Raw genomic sequence first — 23386 nt, forward strand, 5'->3', positions numbered from 1 at the left:
TTTATCCAAGAAAAGTTTCAGTGTTTGAATACAAGATGTCCTTTGTTAACCTTATCTCTGAGATCCAAGTAATGCTGAAATTTAAAATGGTTTTTGTTAGCTTGTTTTATGAAGCCTGCCCTTTATGTCTTTGGGAATTGTAGATGGTCTAACTTTTTAAATTGATTTAATAAAGGTTCACCATTTGGAAATAAAACCTTGAGTGGTACAGGAAAATGAAATATACAGGCAGACACTTGATCCAGGGGAGTAATTTATCCCATCACTCAATCATTCCAAGAGTTCAGTTAAAGAGATTCTCCTGGGTTAACTATCTTAAAAAATAAGTTGTCATGGAAGCATTTTTGTAATTGTCTTTGGAGCAATTGACTAAACGCTGAACAAATACTCACAAAGTAGATAGTCTTTTGGTTTGTTTGTTTTTATTTTTCTAGATCCTTCCAAAGGTTAAACTATATAAACTATATATTGACCAATTTGGAAGTTAAGGAGGAACATGCTGACCTGCATAATTCCAACTGGTTTTGCTTGTTCTTCTCACCAGCAGTCTGTGTCTAACAAACCAGATGGTTTAATTGTTTGTTTAATACAAGGAAGTGCTATGGTGTTGTTTTTTTTTTTTGTTTGGTTTTTTTGCATCAGCAGCTACACTTGGGTTTTGAACAATGTGTGTTCCCAAAGACAAAGTTGGTGGGGGCAGAAGTAAAGCTAAATTTCATTTCACTTGATTTAAATATATGTTGCAGTAATTCAAATATGGTTTAGATGTGTTTTCTTATTGGCTCAACTAATTGTCAGAAGAAAAGTATGATTAGAAGAGTTGGATTAAAAGTAGGAGAACACCAAAAATGTAATAAAGTTAATAAAATGATAAATAATAAAAGTCCAATTATGTGTTTAACAGATTCTGTCACATTAAGAATTATAATGGCTAATACTTTTTAGAGATTTCCAGAAGCCACACAAGATTATTAGTTGGGCAGCTGTGATTTAGTATACCTTTAGGGATTTTAATTTCTTTCAATTACACCTCTCACAACAAACAACAATTTAGCAAATCAGGGCTTATAGTGTGATTGGATAATATTTTTTACTTTAAGATAGCAAATGGAACACCAAATTTTCCCTTCCTCCCAAATTAGATCTATATTTATTTTCATGGGCAAAAACAACTGTAGGGTTGGTGTGGGATTTCAGATGTAGAAAGCAACAGAGAGGAATAGGTTAAATTTGCCCTTCTCTTCTCCCCATTCCCAGTTGTAGTTATTCTGATTAAGCCTTTGTTTGCTCTGAAAAGAAAAAAAGTATTGAGAAATAGCTATCTTCAATGGCTAGGCTTAAATTCAGAATTTAACAAAGCAAGCCACTTTGTAATGTAGCCTGAGAACTAGAAACTTTCCCCTCTTTTAATTACCCTCTTGCATTCTTAATATGCTTTCATTTTATATGGTATGAAATACACATCTGGCTGCACTACTGTATAGTGTTTGTTGTAGGGAGCTTTAGAAATTAGTTTATACTTTTTTTTAAACAAGGCTTGCTTCAAACATTAGCTCATTGTAATTTGTTCAGATCACACGAACCATTAAAATTCAGAATGTGAGCTGCCAGAGTTATAAATAATAGACTTTTTGTTCGTTGTAGACTGCTGAAACAGCCGTTTTGGAGTCAAATAACAATTTGAGAGGAATCAGTGAGGCAGAATAAATGGGACAGTTTTAATGATTATTTGGGACTCCAATCTTTAAACGGACAGATATTTTTTTCCTGTATAGTACACATAAATCTTATAAACTGGATTTTGAGGTAGTATTTTAGAGTAATAATTAATATATGTTGTAAGCACCAAATTAAAATGATATCATAATGGGAGTAAAATAGTATGATAATTGAATGCTATTTATCTACTAAGAAGAAAGGCTCATATTATTGGGACTTGCTGTCAGGTATTTCAGTAAGTATTTATCCGGGTTTATTTTTAACTGAGGGAACAACATTACTGCAAATCAGGGCTTGTGATGATATGATTGGATAATTCAAGGCTGCTATTTTTTACTTTAAAATAGCAAATGGAACACCAGATTTTCCCCATCCTCCCAAAGTAGATCCAAAGTAGATTCCAATAGGGCTAAAATCAGATTTGGGGAGGAGAAACTTGAGTGAATTAAATAGCAATAGCACTTAAACTTGTAAACCGCTTCACAGTGCTTTACAGCCATCTCTAAGAGGTTTACAGAGTCAGTGTATTGCCCCCAACAATCTGGGTCCTTATTTTACCGACCTCAGAAGGATGGAAGGCAGAGTCAACCTTGAGCAGTGAATTAGCCAGCAGTACTGCATGCTAACCACTTGGCCACCATGGCATATACAATACAATACTCTCTAAAAATACAATAAATAAAATACAGGATTTGAGTTAGATAAAAGTAAAAAGGGTTGTTTTATTTCTCCAAAAGATATTACCATTCTTTCAAATAAAACTTAATAACCCTGAATTCCTTTGGGCTTGCTTTATACAGTATACTAATGATTTCCAAATTTGGGAGAGCTGGAATCAGTCCCCTGTATCATTTGCATCTCTTTGTAAAGTAATGTCAAGCCTTGAAGGCATATAGTAATGTGATTCTGAATTAATGTTCATGGAAGCTATGCAAAGGAGTAGAAGATTGCTGGAAATTAGTACTAGCAGATTGATTTCCTTTGGACAGCTTAATTACATTTACAAAACAAATTATTTCCTTTTCATGATTCAGGTAAGAAGAATCTACATCAAGAATGTTCTTACACAGATATACAATCCCAATCTGGGAACATATTTTTAAATATTTAAAGTATGTCTTAAAAAGAGAGAAAAAAAACTATGAAAGAAAATGATTTCATACTGAGAAGTTGAATTTTAGTTAAGGATATTTCTGCCCTCTTCCTCTTCAAAAGAATAAATCCTGTAATCTCACTCACTTAGAAGGAAGTCCTGTATGTTCAGTGAAGAATATTTCTAAGAACAGCACTATAAAATAGTTGCATGGAATAGAGGTTCATTAGCTTCCAGCTTTTTGCTCAAGAATACACATGTGTTGCATTTAAATGAAAAAATACATAAATCACTATTAATGGGTGTCTTTAAAAAAAACAGATTGCTAGTAACAAGTATCTAAAACATTATTTTGATGAGCAGGATTGTGATAGTTTGCAAGCACTAAGCAAGGTAATGGTATAATTTATCAGAATTAGGTAAGCCTGGTTATGTAGCTACCCAAAACAGCTTTGAGTAGTAAGATATATGGCATATAAATTTAATAAATAAATATATTTCTTCCTAGGAATATCAGTTGTTGGGATCACAAATGAAAAGATATTTTCTTCTTACTGAATGTGTTTTATTTGTCTTGTTTAAATTGTTCATATCTGAATATTTTAAAAATAAATATTATAGAAATATTTGAAAATACAATAAGTACAATATCTATGGAGTTCCCAGAGTCATTGGTTTGACTATTGGCATGAACACAATGGTGAAATGGATACAACCTTGGTTTGATCCAAAAGTATTTGTATTATCTAGAAAGTAAAAGGAAAGGCCATCTCAGAAATATTGTAGCAACATAGAAGTTGAATATTTGCAGCTTGAACCTTGTAGCAATGTGGCTTTAGTAGTGTTTTGTACTACCTGTGCTTACTTCTACTTGTTATATCTAGTCATGTAACAAAGAATACATACTAACAGAGTTGGAAGGGACCTTGGACATCTTCTAGTCCAGGGGTTCTCAACCTTGGCAACTTTAAGCTTTGCTGGCTGAGGAATTCTGGGAGTTGAAGTCCACAAGTCTTAAAGTTGCCAAGGTTGAGAACCCCTGTTCTAGTCCAACCCTATCCTCAAACAGCAGCCCCTATACCATTTCAGACAAATGGCTGTCCAATCTCTTCTTGAAAACCTCGTGATTGAGCAACTCACAATTTTTGGAGACAAGCCATTCCACTGATTAATTGTTCTCACTGACAGGAAATTTCTGCTTAATTCTAAGTTGGATCTCTCTTTGAGAAGCTTCCGTCCAGTGTTTTTTGTCCTGCCCTCAGGTGTTTTGGAGAATAGGTCGACCCTTTCTTCTCTGTGACAACCCCTCAGATATTGGAAGATTGCTATCATGTCACTCCTAGTCCCCCTACCTATACCTAGTTCCGTCAGTCATATATCATATGCTTTTTATCATATTATATAACATTATCTAACATCATAAAATGTTAGTCTCTTCTGAAAAAAAATTCATTTCTTCTGAAATGGTTTCTTCTGAAATAGAAATTTTAACTGAACATTTCTGATTCTATGTTGTGATTATCCACTAACTTCCCAGGTCTTCAGACAAGTTCTTTGGATTTAATCTCTTTTCTTTGACTAATCCTCCACCATTTCTTTTTCTGCCTCTTTAGGGCTTTGTGCTTACTGTTACCATCATCCGTGAGGCTGTGGAAGAGATCCGATGCTACATGCGTGATAGGGAAGTGAATTCTCAGGTTTACAGCAAGCTCACAGCAAGAGGTCAGGAAATTGGCTCCAGCTTTCTGTCTGTTTGCAACTCTGTCAAAAGATAATGATAATCAAAAGGCAATTTTGAGAAGAAGGGGTTGACCGGTGAAGGGGAAGATGTCAAATATATGGATAGAACTTTTAATTGTCCCTTTGGTGACTTGGGCCAAAGCAGAACTTTATAGTGTCCTGTTGAAAGAGTGCTTTGCTCTAACAAAACCTTCCTGCTAATGATTATTTTTTTTCAAGGCAAATTTATAATATATATAAAATTTGTAATTATTTGAAGATCTGGAAAATAAAAAAAAAAATGCTACCATTTGCACATAATGATAGGCCATGGTTTAGTAGCCTGAAATTTAAGTTGCTAAGTTTTTGGAAGCAGAAACTCCCTAAACAAATGTCATTATGGTTTAATTCAGTATGTGAATCATAAATTATGGTTCGTGGCTTATTTTCTTGTACAAAGTTTAGTTGTACAACTATTGTTTAGTTGCTCAATTCCTTACAACTGGAATTGAGCAACTAAACAATAATGATAACCATAAACATAATTATGGTACAGTGTGATATATGAATTCACTTGTTAACTGATTTCAGATATTCAAATATTAAGTAAATATTACTGTAAACAGTAAACAATAATATTAGGGCTCAAACTACAGGTAGTGTGAGCCCTAATAGTGTGGTTCATCAGCCAGCATGTATGTCAGTAGTGTATAATAATTAGTCAACAAATCATGGATGAATATACTTATTGTGAAACTACCCACTATCTTTGTATCTTTATTTGTTTGGAGGATACAATGGGGAGGCAGGCATCCATATGTAAAGCAATGTAGACAAAGGTAATAAATGGATAGGGGATAACAAAATATGCATATGAAAAGGCACTCTTAATTAAAACAGGCTTTTCTTCTCTTTCTTTGCTAAGAACTGAGAAGAGAAAACAACAAGGCAAAAATAATCTTTGCTGTGAAAAACTTTGCTCTGAATCTGTTGTACTTTTAAATTTCATAGTGGACATTCACATTTGCTCTTTTTTAAAATTGTATTTGCTTTCTGGGATACTGAAAATATATTTTGGGGGGAGGAAAAGATAATTCTATATTTATCAGATGCAATTTCGTCGAATATGTATCTTTTGGCCCAGTTTTGTCCTTAAATTTGCAAATGCTGGATTTGATATCTTTTCTAGGTTTTTGTTTTAAGAGTTTTGTTTTCTTGCTTTCCTCTCTCTACAATTCATGAACACAAAGCATAGTAAACCAGACCACCATTTTTTTTTAAAAAGTTCTATGAAAAGCAAAGAGACCCCCTACCAAGAGAGCATTGCTTTGATATAGATCATTGGCATTTACCAGCTGTATCAAAAACCAATATTTTCTCAAACCTTTTGTGCTCTGTTTTGCAAGTCATGATGTGTAAGGTCTCCTAAAAGCCAAATGTTTCTTGGAAGAATGGGGAGACTATTTTTAATTTGTGTCTACATTTTGTTGATCTTTTGCTTTGGCTTTCTGCTTCAAATTTAAAGGCATGCAGGTCATTTGTACTGTTCATAGCTGCATAAAACTACTCTACAGTGTTTTAAAAATGAGGTATTGTCCTTTGCTAATACTTGTTGAGTTTTTAGCATCAAGGACTATACCAGCCATGGAAGGATGCCAAATAATTCCCTCAGAATTGTATTGCGAGAAGGTTGTCACTGAGAATGCTCAGTGATGTCTTGTGAAGAATTATACATTTTTGAAGAATTTTAAAGCAGTATTTGTTTTGTCTTCAGGCACAGTGAAGGTGAAAAGTTCTAATATTCAAGTGGGAGACCTTATCATTGTGGAAAAGGTATGGCTGGATTTAAAAAATGGGAATATTTTCCTCAGTACTCTTATAACACTAACAGAGCAATTGGCATTTAGGAGATGATGATGATGATGATGATGATATCCATTCAGTAAGGTTCTACATTTAGTCAAGAAAAACCAAATGCACAGGTATAGTATAGGTGGTACCTTGCTCAATAGTAGTAACTGTGAGAGGGATCTCGGAGTCCTAGTGGACAATCACTTAAATATGAGCCAGCAGTGTGCTGCAGCTGCCAAAAAAGCCAACACAGTACTAGGCTGCATTAACAGAGGGATAGAATCAAGATCACATGAAGTGTTAATACCACTTTATAATGCCTTGGTAAGGCCACACTTGGAATACTGCATCCAGTTTTGGTCACCGTGATGTAAAAAAGATGTTGAAACTCTAGAAAAAGTGCAGAGAAGAGCAACAAAGATGATTAGGGGACTGGAGGCTAAAGCATACAGTATAAGGAACAGCTGCTGGAATTGGGTATGTCTAGTTTAACAAAGAGAAGGATGAGGGGGGACATGATAGCAGTGTTCCAATATCTCAGGGGCTGCCACAAAGAAGAGGGAGTCAAGCTATTTTCCAAAGCGCCTGAAGGTAGGACAAGGAGCAATGGGTGGAAACTAACCAAAGAGAGAAGCAACCTAGAACTAAGGAGAAACTTCCTGACAGTTAGAACAATTAACCAGTGGAACAACCTGCCTCCAGAAGCGGTGAATGCGCCAACACTGGAAGTTTTTAAGAAGAAACTGGACATTGGTGGGCACCCTGTCCCAACCTACTTATTCTGTAGTAGAGTTATTACAATTGATATACCAATATGGACGGGTCTCGGGTTTTAAAATTAATAACAACAAGACTAATATATTACCCAAAAATATGACCAATTTGGATAAGCAGACTTTGGTCAAGTTGACAGATTTTGAGGTTGTTGATAAGGTAAAATATTTGGGGGTTACTTTATCTGTTTCTAATGTAAAATTGTACAAAAATAATTATGAAAGGTTGTGGGTCAGGATACAAAGAGACTTGAAAAATTGATAATACAAGACATTTGTGAGAGAGGCGGACTCAAGGTACCGAATTTGAAATTGTACTATGATGCGGTGGTCTTAACATTAATTAGTGATTGGGTTAATTTAACAAATGCAGAAATACTCCTCTTGGAGGGCTGGGATTTACTTTTTGGATGGCATGCCTATTTAATTTTTAATAAAAAAGTAGATAGGATTTTTAAATCTCATATTATAAGGATTTCTTTATTTCGGGTTTGGAGGAAATATTATAGAAGTGATTTTAAAATCCCATTATGGGCTATACCTTGGCATGCGATAGAGGGGATAAGGAGAGGAGTCAAGATGGATGGTGTTTCTTACGCACAATTACTTAGATGGGATGGTAAAAATTGGCAGTTAAAATCTTTGGAAGATCTAGCACAAGAAAATATTACATACTCATGGTTTCAGTATAGACAAATAGTGGATAGATGGAAGTTAGATCATAATGTGGGCTTAGAGAAGATGAAAATTTTCTTAAACAAGTAAAAGATCAAAGACGAACTCATATTAAGAGAATTTATGGGATGCTAGTAGAATTGGACTTAGAGGCAGAATTAATTAAAGAATGCATGATTAAATGGGCACAAAATTTTGGTGAACCAGTTCTACTAGATACCTGGGAAATTATTTGGGTGAGGAATGTCAAATTTACACAAGCCCAGAATTTAAGGGAGAATTTTTATAAAATGTTTTATAGATGGCACCTTGATCCACAAAAAATGTCTCGTATGTATCCTGACTTACAGCCCAAATGTTGGAGATGTGGTTGTTTGGATGCTACTTACTATCATATTTGGTGGTCGTGTAAAAATATAAAAGCCTTTTGGATTAAGATATGGTGGAATATTCAAAGAATTTTTAGAAGGGGGGTAAAATTTACCCCACAATTGTTTTTGTTAGGTATTGTTACTGATTGTGATACTAAAGAGATTACATTGATGTTAAATTTAATTACAGCCGCAAGGCTGTTAGTAGGGCAATGTTGGAAGAAGGAATCTTTGCCTACTTTGCAAGAATGGTTTTTTAAAGTTTCTTATTTGGCGGAGATGGCAAAAATTTCGGCTTTCTTGAAGGACCAATCGCAAGAGAAGTATTTTGCGGTATGGAAAAAATGGATAGATTTTATACAATGTAAGTTGGATATTAAAAAATATTATTTAGTTTTTCAATAACTTATATTTAAAATTTAAAACATCTTATAGACTTTATTCCTTTTTTATTTTATTTTTATTTTTTATTTTTATTATACTTTTTCTTACCTTTTTTCTTTTTTCCTTTTCTTTATTCTTTTTCCTCTCAAGTATTATTTTTTGGGTATTTATGTTTTTTCATATATATATCATTGTTAATTATCTTATAATTTGTTTAATTAATGTATTCAATATTTAGATTTATTCATGGTTTATATCTTTTTTAAAGATTTTTTGAGAAATTTCAATTAAGCCTATGTTCAGCTCTGGGAAGGCTGGGGGAGGGAATGGGAGGGTTGGGGAGGTTTGGGGATGGGTTGTTTTGTTTTTGTAAAATTTTAAAAATTTAATAAAAAAAAAAAAGAAGAAGAAACTGGACAACCATTTGTCCGAAATGGTACAGGGTTTCCTGCCTGAGCAGGGGGTTGGACTAGATGACCTCCAAGGTCCCTTCCAACTTTATCATCATCATCATTATCATCATCATCATCATTATTATTATTATTATTATTATTATTATTATTATTATTACTACTACTACTACTACTACTACTACTACTACTACTACTATGTCTGACTCTTGGTGATTCTGTGGGCCAAATCTCTCCATATCTGCCAATCGTGTACTACTTCTCTGAGTTATTCTGTGCTCTGGAAGGTGTCAGTTTTGATGGTGTAGCAATTCATAGTTAAAACACATTGAACAGCAGGTTTCTTCCATTTCATGCCTTTTGATATGTTCATTCAATAACCAGAATTTTAAGCCAACAAATCTGATGGGCACCAAATTGGGAAGGCTGCTTCATAATTGTATGCAAAGTAAAAATATATTGCTAGAACTACTAGATGGGGACTGCAAACATCTAGATGACCAGTACATGACAGCACAGTGCTTTATATACTTCCAGTCCTTTGCTGGTCTATTGTAATCAGCTGGATTTGCCACCCATATCTTACAGCCTTAATGCTTGCTTAGAAGTTCATTAGATTTTCAGGTAGGAATTTCCATTATTTGATCAGCTTTGGACCGAAGGTTGAAAGCCTGGTTTGGTTTTCAAAACCCTTTAGGTGTTTTTCCCTTTTCAGAAATGCAGGTGCTGACATTAATGCAAAAGGAAACTTTCTGAGGATATTACTGGAGCCGCTTACAAGGTAGAGAAGAATTAGGAGAGAACGTCATACTACAAAGATGAATTTGGCAGGAAGACCTTCTCCACAAAGAGCATTTTGTTATCATTAGACTTCTTGGCAGGTTGAAGATAACGTCTTCCCTGGCAATCTTCCTTTTTTTCTGTGCAAATTAATAGAGACACAGCAGGTTCCATTGGCTTATATGGATGAGAAAAAAGGTAGTTGCCCTGAAAACAGATGTAACAGTAAAGGGAAAACTACCTCCCTGATAAGGACATTTGGGGGCAGCAGAATCATTGCAATGGAAGGAAACGTCCCCAGATTAGCTATTTTCAAAAGAAAGGATTTTTTCTTTCTTTCCTGGATAATTGCTCAGACACATGTTTTCAAAGCAGTAGTTCCTGCTTATATTATCATCTTAAATGGAAGTGGTTCAGGGCAGCTGTCAAGGCCCCATAGTCTATGAAGTCTCCAAAATCTGTTTGGCTTTAGCAAAAGCCTGAAATCTTGCTAGTATCACACCTCAGTTCAGTATTCAGGTTTGATTTTTAGAAAATGCATCTATCTCTACTTCACTGGTCTTAAGAGCTTGCTCTTTTTTGGGCTTTGGCAATCATTCAGGATTTAATTATTTAAATTTTATACTTTTACTTTCATTGGTGACTGTACACAAATATCTAATGTAATAACCATTTTGATGTAAGAGAATAAATGGATATACTATAATGGCAAAATATTCCCTTTATTTCTATATCACTTAAATAATAAATAACAGAATAACAGAGTTGGAAGGGACCTTGGAAGTCATCTAGTCCAACCTCCTGCTCCAGCAGAAGTCCCTGTACCATTTAAATTTCTTTTTCTAAATTGTCTCTTTCTATTATGGGGTGACCTAGAAGAGACTGACACTGGACTTTGAAGTTATATACGTAATTGCTTGTGTAACACAGCTCTGTGAATTTAGTTTGGATGGAATCATCCAATCTCTATATAATACACAATAATTAGCCTATCTCAATGAGCTCCTTCACTTAATAATTGTTCTGCCCGAGTCATTGATTGAGATGGGTAGCTATAGAAATTGAATGAATGAAAAAATGCATCTTCTTAGTTGTATGTTCTATTTCCGGTCAAAATTATGGACCCAATATTCACTGACTGCCTTTCTTTTCCCAATGAAGAACCAACGGGTCCCTGCTGACATGATTTTCTTGAGGACATCAGAAAAAAACGGTAAACATCTGGAACCCATTGTGAAAATAACCATTAACCTTTTGCCAGTTATAGGGGACATAATAATCATTTTGAACATGTAACCTAAGCAGATACCATTTTAGACTTGGTGAGTCTGACCAACTCAAACACTCATTTTCAATAGCTCAGGCTTCCTTTTTATTTTATAATTGGTGATTTAAAAAAAAAACATAGAGCTTGTTTATCTTGCAGGACGTCCTGTTGTGTAAGGTCAAGCAGTGTGAAGGAAAGAGAGATTGATGTGGCATGCTGGCGGTAGCTTGGGCTTCACTGAGCTTCATATTAACTTCTCTTCTGAGATGTCTAGCCATTTGTTCAGGCAGCTGGCAAACTCTAGACTACCAAGGCTTGGTGTTTATGCAATCAGCAATTCTGAGGCTTCTTCATTATATTTATTTACTTCTACCTAAATTGAACTGTGGGGAAAGAAAAGCACAATTTGAAAACTACTTCGGAAAGTGAAGACAGTGGGATCCTGGCTGGGTGTGATAATATTTATCAAGGGAACAGCTGCCAGTAGCACTGTTGACTCAAGTGCAATCATATTATAGTCATGGTGGTCACAGTCAGATTGTTTGTAGGTCATACAGAGACTGTGACCCACATCAAAAGATGGTTTGGAAGCACAAATGGAGCTGCTCTCAACACTGGAATTATAGGATTATTATTTATCTTAATATTAGCCCCCCCCAAAAAAAGAATGATGTATAAAAGTAAATGGTAAAACCTCTATTTGCAACTTATCTACAGAGGTACTTCGGATTTGTGCAAAGTATCAGTACTTAGAGTCTACTTCATGGATGTTGTCCTTCCTGACATGAAGGTGATGAGATCTTCACTGCCACCTTACATGAAGTCCAACATGCAAGGAAGGGACAATATTGAGGAAGGCAGATCTGCTCTATTGGCTATTCTAATTTTTTCTCAGTGTGCTGTTTGCTATTTTTTTAAGGGGAGTCTCTCAGATCAATTAATTATAGGTAAAACACATCTCTGATCACTGAGTTATGATTCTTTCCCTACTGTATCATGTAGGCTAAACTTGTCCATAAAGAATTTGCTTTAAATGATGATATTTATATTTCCTATATATAGCATGGGGGGGAAATCTCATTAACTCAGATGAATATTTCTATAGGATCCTGCTTTCTCCGAACGGATCAGCTGGATGGTGAAACAGATTGGAAACTGCGTCTGCCTGTCAGCTGTACTCAGAGGTTACCTACTGCTTCTGTACGTAACAGAAACATTGTTTTAATTATACAACCTAACGTGCCATTAAAAACAAATCTCCCACTGATATATTTGCTTTTCACATCAATTTGTAGGCTATGTGCTGAATGAAATTTTGATGGTTTACTTGGGCATATTTTGGTCTCTTGTTTCTATAGGGGAGCTGTAGGGGAGCTTTTTGTGTGTGTTTTTTCTTTTAAATGTTATTATGATGAATTTTGCCCCCTTTCTGTCTCAAGTTCTCCTCTTCCTTTGTAGGACCTTCTTCAGATCAGGTCATATGTGTATGCAGAGGAGCCAAACATTGACATCCATAACTTTGTTGGGACATTCACAAGAGTAAGCACTGACTTGGTTGCTTAACAAAAGAAAAAAGTAAAATTGTCTCTTAGAAACGTCAGGAGAGGCTTTAAAGCTTATAAAACAATATTTGGAGATATTCTATATGTTCCATGTAGATTTTAGACCAAAGTAATGCTTCCTGTAATGAGCTTCATTTGGGATATGTGTTGGATGAATTATCTTTTCATAAGGAGGGATTTCGTTTTTGACAAAGAGAAGATTTACCACATAATCTCCCAGGTCTGTCCCAAGCATTATAGCTTGAAGCTTAAGAAAAAACAGTCAAGTTGGCCGCTAATGAAGTATTTCATAAAGCTCCAAGTTGTTTTGGAGAGTGCAATTTTTATAGCCGGAGAGTACACAGCTTTTAAGATAAAAATTATATCATTCCATAGATATTTGTAATTAATCTTACCAAAAATGATTGGAGACAAATAGCATAAAGTATAGTTTGGTCTTGTACTACAATCTTGTAAGAGGTAATAATAGAATTGGCACTGATTTTTTTTAAAACAGCACATCATCAAATATAATGTCCCATTTTGTAATCAATATAAAGATGGGTAATGGTTTAGGTGCCAAACCATTGCTTGTCTTAACCATGCTTATTAATAAGCCATAGTGGTCAGTACATCGGTAGCATTAGACCATTATGGGGAACATCTTGGTAAATCAAAAGCTTGATGTGTTACTTTAATATTATCTGGGAACCCAGCCATTGTAACTTATTCTACTACTTAAAACAAACCATGGTTTACAGAAGGATATTTAAAAGGGAGACATATAAGGGTTTGTTGAATTCAAAAAATGCTTTGATATTTAAAGTGCCAGGTCGATCACTAGTTTTGATTCAAAATTATGTATCATCCTGACAGTTATTTTAGTAGTTTGAGTTTTCCTAAACACTTCTTTTATTAATTTCAATTGACAAAAATGATATGTAATTTTGGATGGTTGAGGGGAGAGAAAGGCTGGAAGGAAGAGGACAGATTTCAGTGAATTGTTTGCCCTGAATCATAAAAGGATTCTTATCCCAAAGGTGCTTTTCAAAAGGCAAGTGGACTTTCTTGTGTTTTTTTTTCCCTTGAAGACTTTTCCTTCTCATCCAAGAAGCTTCTTCATTCTGAATGAATCAGTTCTTTCAGCCAGAACTGAAGAAGCTTCAGTTTGAGAAGCAAAACCTTTTCAAGGGAAAAAAAAAAAAAGAAAGTCCAGTTGCCTTTTGAAAAGCACGTTTGAAACAACCATGACCTGGATGGTTGAGAATCTCAATAGACAAAAGGGTTCTTAATATAATGTGTGAACAAAACTGTGGAGTTAAGATTGTTGATTTACCTAGTGCAGGGGTAGGCAACCTTCGTAAAAGAGCCAAGGGTGCCTACCCCTGATTCCTAGTGTGAACCTATCTTTTATAACTGGAATAAGCTATCTTCAGGTTCAAGCTAATATCACTGTTTTCCTTTCTTGCTTGACTTACCGTATATACCAGCGTATAAGATGACTTCCACAAGCGCTAAACTCGGCGCCAAAGACGGAGGTCGTCTTATACACCGGGTCACCTTGTACGCCGGCATATACGGTATTTAAAATGAGTTGCTCAGAAACAGCTACAACCACACAACAATTCCTGAACCTTTTAGATTTGAATGATAATCTGTGATGTAATCTGCAGGCTATTGAGCATACATCACCATAATATGTCAGGGTGTCCTGTTATCGAAAGCTGCAGTTCAACAGTTGCTTCTTGCAGCCTGCATCACTGAATGTCGTGACATATATCACACTCTAACATTGGCTTCACACCTGTGGTGACAGAGAAAGAACACTGAGGTCTTTCGGCATCTGAAGACTGAAGTGCTGAGAAATTTAAACGTCTCTGATCATTTATGAGATTCTAGAAATGGTGCGTGAACCTTTTTTTTAAAAAAAAAATGCACAAGGCTCTTAATTATTTTTATTTTTTCCTTGACTCTTTCAGGAGGACAGTGACCCTCCTGTGAATGAGAGCTTGAGTATTGAAAATACCCTCTGGGCTAGCACAGTAATTGCTTCAGGTAAGGCCTAATGTGTGAATTTCTCAGGGAGTATGTTAGCAATTTTTTTTTAAAAAAATCTTTCTTTGTAATTGAAAATAATCATCTCTTGTCAATGGAAATTAGGGGTTGGAATGAAGTTTTCCACTTGTGCTAATACCACCAGGAGTTTGAGTTGACATCTAATTACCCCTTTGGACATTTATAGATGAGAAGACCTTTGGAATTTCAATAAATAACCTTTGGAGAAAGCATCCACTGCTAGAATAGCACTTAATTGCTCCCTATATTGACATTTTAAATCTGTTACAGAAAGGGTGACGGGGATTTTTAAAGGGAAGCTGGGATAAAAGATCTGCAAATAAATGGGGTTCCCCATTTGTGACTCCAAAGGAGAACATCTGATAAAAGAGCAGATGTATCAGGCTGTAGTTAGAAGAAATCAAAGGCTTTTCTCTGAAGCATATTTCAAGAAACAATTCAACTGTCACTCCCCTGAGATGGCTAAATATACCCACCTCTTTCTATATAAGCTTTCCATCATGTTGAACATTTAAGGCATGGATGTGCAGCTTCAGGGAGGGAAGTTCAAGGTACTTAGCTGAATCAGAGGCATGTCAAAGGCAGAACCCTCAAAAGAGAGGAGACCAAAAGAATGACTTGGGTAGTGCCAATAAATTCTTAAATTCTCCCAAAAGGTTTATGTGGTATAAGATGCCACTGAATGTTTAATTTCAAAGAAGGTAACCATAATTTATATTATTGGGATTAATCATGATACCTGTTTTTAGTTGTATTTTAAATTAAAATTATATCTTGTTTAGTTTTCGTCTCAGCTGTACACTTTTTCTCTTGACACTAACAGTTTTCATGTCCTAGTCCTAAAACATCATTGTTTACCTCCCCCCCCCCAAAAAAAGATTGCTGATTTTAACAACAGAATGTATGTTTTTTTGTTTAATTTTTGAGCTCCATCATTACATTATTGGGCATATGTATGTAAATTGTATTGGTTAAGACCTGTTTATAAATTAATTAAACTCATGAATAAATCGATTACCAGCATAAATGATCATCCTAGGTTCCCTGGTGGCACTTTTCTGTTGTGTTGAACTTTGCTCAAATATCCAGACCATATTTCGCCAATCTGGCATACTTAAGATATTTTAAATTGCACTTTCCATCAGCCCCAGACATCATAATCAACATAGGCTTGGAGAGATTGGCACTGTAATCCAGCATAACTGGAAGGTTTCAAATTGAAAGATATTAGCCTGAAAACCAAAGCACACATATCACAGTCTAGAATAATGTTTATTCTTTGGCATTGTTGTATTCTTGCCAAAAACATTAGTCAACATTATTGAATTTTGTGAATCAGATATCTTGCAAAAGGAAAAACACAGCTTAAATGTTCATGATATACAGTCCACCCACTGACATTTTCATAGAATGTATGAACTGGTGATCTGGTTCAACTACTTGGTCAGCGTACACGATTGCACTGAATCATCCCTGATAAGTGGCCATCAGCACCATTTGAAAAAGGCTGTTCTAGTGTACTATACATGTGAGAACAATAATCACATAATAATTTATAGGAATAGAGTGTATGAATGGTGTTTCTGCTTTAATCTTCAGGAACAGTTGTGGGAGTTGTTCTCTATACAGGCCAGGAACTACGCAGTGTCATGAATACCTCAAACCCACGCAGTAAGGTAAGAAAAATAATTTCCTCATTGTTTTAATTATTTATTCATTAAACAAATATATATGGTGCCCAAATTCCACACAGGTGACTCTGAGCTGCTTACAACGTAATCTCAGCAATCTTTGTTGGTCCATAAGGCTAGATTTGTGAGTAAATATGCAAAGTTGTATAGTCCATTTTAGATGCCTGATCATATGTGTCACACATCTCACATGTGTCACTCAGGTGTGCATATAGAACATGTTAGATGAAAAATGTAATATATGAGTTCTCAGACAGTGACTTCATGTCAATTGGTTCTCACAGGAGAATTACAGAAACCAACTTCTTAGTTCTTCATATCAATATCAACTGTATTTTCTGCACACAGAAAACAGTGTCCATGAGAAGGGGTTAGCTTAGTTTATATTTATCACAGCTTAGAGGACAGCTTATTGAAGTAAAAAAATCTGAGTACAGTGTAGTGTTACAAATATAAATATACATAATACTAATATAGAGAGGTAAAACATCAATATAGTTGTAGAAATAACTGCACCACAAAAATAAAAAAGGGAGCCGTGAACAAGAACAATAATACTAACTTATAAATTTACCTGACCTTCTGATCCCCCTACCTGGAAGAATATTGATAATCTGAATCAATCTTGCCTTACATGATGCCCTTTGAATAGAATTGTAGCATGTAAGATTTGACGGAACTTTAGAGGTTCAATTCCTGGCCAATGCAAGATCTCCTCCTATTTTTTATTAGAAGTCAACTGCTGATGATCCCAACTGTCCTGTTTTAAAAATCTGAACCACATGGAAGATACAAAACTAGGGGAAGATGTACCATGCCTTTTTAAAAAAAATAAAAAAATCTGGAGTAGTGTGTGATCATATTTTGGTTTGATACCTGCTCTAATTGCAATAATTGTTAATGCAAATAATCATTTTCTTTTTTTAAGATTGGTCTTTTTGACTTGGAAGTTAACTGTCTAACCAAGATACTCTTTACGGCCTTGGTGGTGGTCTCCCTTGTCATGGTCTCCCTCCAACACTTTGCTGGCCGCTGGTACCTTCAGATCCTCAGATTTCTTCTTCTGTTCTCAAATATCATTCCTATCAGGTATAAATGTATTAGTTATACTCCTTTAAAATAGTGCCATATTTTTGATGTTCTTCTTCATTTGAGCCTTAGTCAAACTTCCTTAAATGATTTACTCCATATCCTTAACATAAGCCTAGTTGCTTTTTACATAACTACTCTTAGTGAAAAGTGCTTCCTCAAAGGCTAAAGCAAGCATGCTAGAAGTTCTTGCATGATGTAATTGTTGATAGGTTTTACAGTTTCAGGCCATGGTGAATTCTACCTGAATGGGGTTATTGAATCTTAGGGTATGCAACCTCTTAGAACATGAGGGTAGGATGTATCAGTCTTTCATTCCTCATTAGGAACAAGCCAGATCCTGTGCTTTAAATATATCACAGTTCCAAATCTGTGTGTAACAACAAGTGAATAATAACCTTCCTATATTTACAGAGTGGCGGGAGCAGCATTGCAAGAATTGACTTATTTATGTGTATAATTCATCTATATAAATTATAGTTTGCAGCCTGAAAAAGGCCTGTAGAGCTGTGAATATTTAGAGCAGGATTGAGGAACTTGGAACCCTCAGGAAGTTACCCAGATAACACTCCCACCAGTCTTATCACTGCCTGTGCTGACTGTCTTGGTTGAATGATATAGTTCATTAGCGTTTGGAGTACGTTGATTTCCCAGCTGCAGTTGGGGCTGTATTCCTTATTTTTAAGAAATTTACTTAGAATTTTTAGCTTGATGTAGGTCTTATTGATAAGGAGCATTTTAAATATAGGAAGTATAAATATTAAACATAGAAAACACGTGACAACTCTCTATGTGGGACACTCTAAATTTCCTCCCTATGCTGAACTGTTGTATTTTTTTAAAAAGACTGAATCCATTCTTCATACCAAGCCATAACATGCATAGTCATCCATTCTTCATCATTTTGACACCAGATTACAGAAAATGAATCATGATGCAAACTCTGTCCATTTATACTTGTGTCACAGCATACAGAAGAGTTTGCATAGTGATATCACTAGTGGATGCCAATGATATCTTGGTTTACTTTGAGCTTAGTACAATGGTGAGCCAGATTGCTATGGCTTATTCAACAACCATAAAACCCACTTGGCATTATGTTTGAAAACAGCTAGAGATCTAGTTCATGAATTTCCCATATATCACGTAGCTTAACTATGAGTTTTGAATTGGATTACATCATATTTCTTTACATAGTTTGCTAATAATGGCCAGAGTTCAAATGACTATTTCAGGCCACATTTTACACTGAAGCCATTTTTATTTGATATGATCCTAAGTACTGGGTTACAAATGTCATCTGGGGGAACTGCTCACCTGTCTGTAGCTTTAGAAACAAAGAATGTGTTTCTATAAATCCCATGTAGGAAAGCAACATCTGGTTCAGATCCTTATCTAATTTTCATTCTGGTGTTGTCCATTGATAGTTGCAATCTCACATATCTAGATGGAGCCGAATTGGGATAAATTGTGGGGGACCAAACCTCTTCAAATATTCTTCCTGCCAATTTTTAAGGCATGTTTTTGAGTAAATTCCTACTACCAACCAATTGTTGCTTCTTTCTCATCTTCTCTTCCTTTTATGTAGTTTACGGGTGAATCTTGACATGGGAAAAATTGTCTACAGCTGGATGATCCGGAGGGATTCTAAAATTCCTGGCACAGTAGTTCGATCTAGCACAATCCCAGAGCAACTAGGCAGAATATCCTATTTGCTTACTGATAAGACAGGTATTTTCATATATAATTTTTTGCAGGACACAAAATCAGGATCTGCTGCAATTATTTTGTTGTGTTGTGAAAGATCTTAGTGCATTTTTCTGAATGTACAAAATGAATAAGAGATACATAACAACTTGATAATACTTTCTGGCCCAAAGCCCACCTTTCAGTTTTGAATGGTATGCTGGGCATTGTGCTTTAAAAAGTAGTGGCTGGATAAAGCAGAAAAGGCAAATTTAATTCTATTTATATTTAATATTTACAAATGGCTAATACTTTCTTCAGTGTATTTAACGATTTTCTGATTTTTTTTTAATTTTAAAGTTTACAATTCTCTAACAATAACTTTACATCTCTGGGATGCTTTTCTTGGCAATGTATGGTCTTCAGGTTAAAGCAGATCTGGTGTTAGAGACTTAGAAATGTTTCTTGATGTTTAATTTGCTCTTTCTGTGTCATAATATGTAATTTTGTTCCTATCCTAGGGACTCTAACACAGAATGAGATGGTTTTCAAACGTGTCCATCTTGGAACAATGGCTTATGGGTTTGACTCTATAGATGAAGTTCAAAGCCATATCTTTAGCATATATACACAGGTAAGATAAGCAAAATTATGAAACTATATCAGAGATAAGGAATGATGGGATTAAAAGATATTGCCGAACCATGGTTCCAGCATCAGGAAATGATGTTTTCATATTTTTTTCTGTATGAAAGATAGAAAAACCCAGCTAAGGTAGAGGTTCCAGCCACCCTCAGAGGACCATGAGTCTCCCATTCGTGACATATACTACTATAAATAAAATCCTGAAAAACCAACATTTGTTAAACACAACATTCAGTGCTATATGCCACACTGTTTTGAAATTGACTTAACATTTCCTTTATTTGTAAAACCCATTCCTGGTTTTCTCTCCATACTGCTTTTCCCAGTTTTCATTTCTATAGAAAAACTGTTGAGGAGGAAAAAAGTTGGAATGATTGCACAGTGTCTTATAATAGGGCTTTCTTTTTTGTGCCTTCGGATCAGTTCTAACTCCAAATCAGTTTTGACAGGTTCAGCAGTTTTCTTGGCAGAGTTTTTTGGAAGTGGTTTTCCATTATATAAGTTAAACAAACAAACAAACAAACTCCTTCCCAGGACTGAGAGAAAAGAACTGGCCCAAGATAGGACTAGAACTCAAGTCGCCTGTTTTCTAGCCTGGTGCCTTAAGCGCTAGACAAACTGACTCGTTAATAGATAGGCAGGTTTTCTCCATGCTGCATGCATTCTTGTAATAATAGAAATTTAATACTGGAGAAATAATGAAATTAACCCATTTAGCTGAATGTCTAAAAAAATCATTATGTTATTTATTCCTTGCTCAGGAGTTTTATCTTTTCTGGCTAGAGATATTTTAGCTCCTGTTTTTAAATAAATGTAGAAGAGGGGAAACAAATAACACTTAACACTAGCTTTGGTTTTATATATCTTCTTTTCAGAAATTGGAGAAATAGGAGACATATAATTGAGGGCACGAAAAGTGGAAATTTTAAAGCTCTTTTTATAAGAAATTTGCTTCAAGGGGGGAACAGGATCGCCTATTCTTGCCCTCCTTCTCCCCCACCCCAGAACCTGCCTTCAGCACAACCCAGAGGTTGGCACACCTGCAGCAATACCACAAAAACATCTTGGAAACTCCAAACTTAAACTAACAAAAATAGATGCCCAACATTTTACAAAATTTGGTGATCTTGAGATTTCAGCCGCTGAAGGGTGCCCATGCAACCCCCTGAAAAAGTTACTGTCCTCAGCATAATCTGACAATGACATTATATGTGTAAATGATATTAATCCAGGTTCTGTATACACAGTCAGGGACCCTTAAATAGACTGCCCCCTAGATAATTTGTCCCCCTCACAAGTTAACTGGAAGCAGGAAAAGTGGATCTGCAGATAAATGTTCTATTTCCTGGCTCCAACCTGTAGCCAAGATCAATTTTAATTAATATAGTTTCATTTAATAAGATGAAAGAAGCAGCTAACAGTGGTAAGGGATTTCTCAGTGAATGCAAGCTTAAATGTAATTGAAAGGTTAGAATCTCTGGTAATTGGAAGCATTTGGTGGCCATGATTCATTTAAACTGTAGTTCTGATTCATTGCTCTAATTATTGGTACCATGCTATGCCCTTTGACTTGGAAGTGAAACTTTTGTCCTCTTGACATAAGAGGTTAACAGAACAGGAAACTCAATGGTTATATATTCCCCTGCGACCAGCATAATTTAGTAATTGTGAAATTACCGGGAAGGTTTGATGCAGACTCTGAAAACAGTAATAAAAATTAAAACTTTCTATCTTCACCCTGCCCATTTGTTTTTTTCTTTTCTGTCCTTATAATACCATATCCTATGCATTTCATTAAACATCTTTTGCTAAGCTTTTTCCTGTAAATTTATATTTTTACGGAGCTTAGTGTTACCAGAGAAAAATAATCTGTCCTCTCTTGATCAGTGAATAACATTCATGTACAGTTGTCCTAATTTTTGTTGTTGTTGTTTGTCTGAATTGAGGCATGCAACAGATAGACCAGGAACTACACATAGATGTTGGTGGTGGTTTGTTCTCCGAGCTTGTTTCATTTCCAAACGTTTTCTTTCCAAGCTAGGTAGCATCAACAGTGGAACTTCAGTTGAAGTGTCTTGTTTCAGTTCTCTTCTGCTTTTATAGGTTTATATGATCAGTTGTCACATGACTGACTGGTCATGCTAATGCTCATGTGTCTGGTGTGGCCAAGACACATAGATATTATGACAATGTACATTGATTAGCAACCAACATCCCCTTCTGTAAAATTGGCAACAAGGAAATTTTTTTTCTCTACCCTCTAAATTTTGATTGCTGAAATTCATAGGACATAATAATTATATTAGCTGTGTTATTGATAACAAATTCCCAACTGAAGCATGTCCTTAAGGGTACCTGGTTGATCTAGATTTCTGAGAATTATAGGATCTGCTCTTTAGAATAATCTTGAGATGGGAGAGCAATTGATGAGAGCTCCAACTATGTCTTAGTCTCCCCCACCATCATAACAGTAGCAATAATTAACAGTAACAAGTAGTTCTACAAGGAGTTATTTGAGAGAAGTGTTATTTTTATTTTCCACCTCTCCCTGAGATTTCTTTACTGCAGTGTCAACTCTTCTGCTTCCTTCACTATAATATTATCCAATAGGGTGGTTCTTTGATGTTGGAGAGGATAATTTATTTCACCAAACATTCCCCATATAATAAATTCTATCATTGACAGTAAGATTAGGCATGGCTCCCTAACTGTTCTGTCTCAGCCACTCATTTGTATTCGATTATTTCTGGTCCAATCACCAAATGCACAAGCCTCTTCCCTCAGTTCCATTTTTTTACTGGATTTGAAAGATCTGTGCTATTCCCAGGATAGACAAATATACAAATCCTGACTCATTCATTCATTCATTCACTCATTCATTCATTCACTCACTCATTCATTTCTTATCCCCATCCATCTCTCCTGTAAGATGATTTCTCAGTTCTGGGATTTCCCATATGAAAACAATGGAACCTTTTGCCCATATTTTGTCTTTTGTTTACCAATTGTGGTTGCTATTGTTACTCTGTATGTTCTTCAGATTACTTGGGGAAATGAGAGCATGTTTTTTTTTTGCCTTAGGTGGTAATGATTTATTTTTCGGTAGAAAGTAGAATCCAAGATGAATAAATCTTCTTTCTGTCCCAGTTGAAAATAATGCAATTACCAGAGATGGCAGTCCTGACTGATACTCTGCAACATTTAATTTGGAAGTGGTGCTACAGAACACAAGAATATTGATGCAGCATTTGTTGATAACTTGTTAGAGCAGTTGTGTCTGTTTCCAAGATTGTATAGCTGCAGCAGAACATTCTCCCCGTGCACACACACCTACACAACACACATTGCAAGTGCTACCTTTGACTGTTGAGAGTGATTGGAAGCTGCATGTTATGCTTCTGCTCATCATCATGTCTTTACTTAGGGATGATCAGTTGGGGTCTTCCAAAGCATTAACCCTTCTGAACCCCTATAAGTTATGCACTCCTCTTGGTTGCCTTTAGCAGTCTGGAGTCAGGCATTGGCGAGAAGCTTATACTGTGTCTGAACCTCCAACTACTTTGCATTATCAATAATGTTTAGTGCTCGTCAACATCTTCATCAATGATTTGGATGA

At 35.5% G+C, this 23386-nt stretch overlaps 1 protein-coding gene across 2 annotated transcripts in view; it reads left to right on the forward strand.

Annotated features, from left to right (window-relative positions):
• Positions 1 to 23386, forward strand: part of ATP9A (ATPase phospholipid transporting 9A (putative)) — an 86275-nt gene that overhangs the window by 24381 nt on the left and 38508 nt on the right. For both annotated transcript variants that reach the window (XM_039332250.1, XM_039332249.1), the window contains exons 4-13: positions 4426 to 4534; positions 6306 to 6364; positions 10937 to 10988; positions 12148 to 12242; positions 12501 to 12581; positions 14563 to 14638; positions 16259 to 16335; positions 17279 to 17439; positions 19028 to 19170; positions 19647 to 19759. In XM_039332250.1, the coding sequence (XP_039188184.1) occupies positions 4426 to 4534; positions 6306 to 6364; positions 10937 to 10988; positions 12148 to 12242; positions 12501 to 12581; positions 14563 to 14638; positions 16259 to 16335; positions 17279 to 17439; positions 19028 to 19170; positions 19647 to 19759 (966 nt within the window). The remainder of the gene's footprint in view (positions 1 to 4425; positions 4535 to 6305; positions 6365 to 10936; positions 10989 to 12147; positions 12243 to 12500; positions 12582 to 14562; positions 14639 to 16258; positions 16336 to 17278; positions 17440 to 19027; positions 19171 to 19646; positions 19760 to 23386) is intronic.

The sequence above is a fragment of the Crotalus tigris genome, unplaced genomic scaffold (assembly GCF_016545835.1).
Source record: "Crotalus tigris isolate CLP2741 ecotype Arizona unplaced genomic scaffold, ASM1654583v1 scf7180000024458.850180, whole genome shotgun sequence".
Classification (NCBI taxonomy): domain Eukaryota; kingdom Metazoa; phylum Chordata; class Lepidosauria; order Squamata; family Viperidae; genus Crotalus; species Crotalus tigris.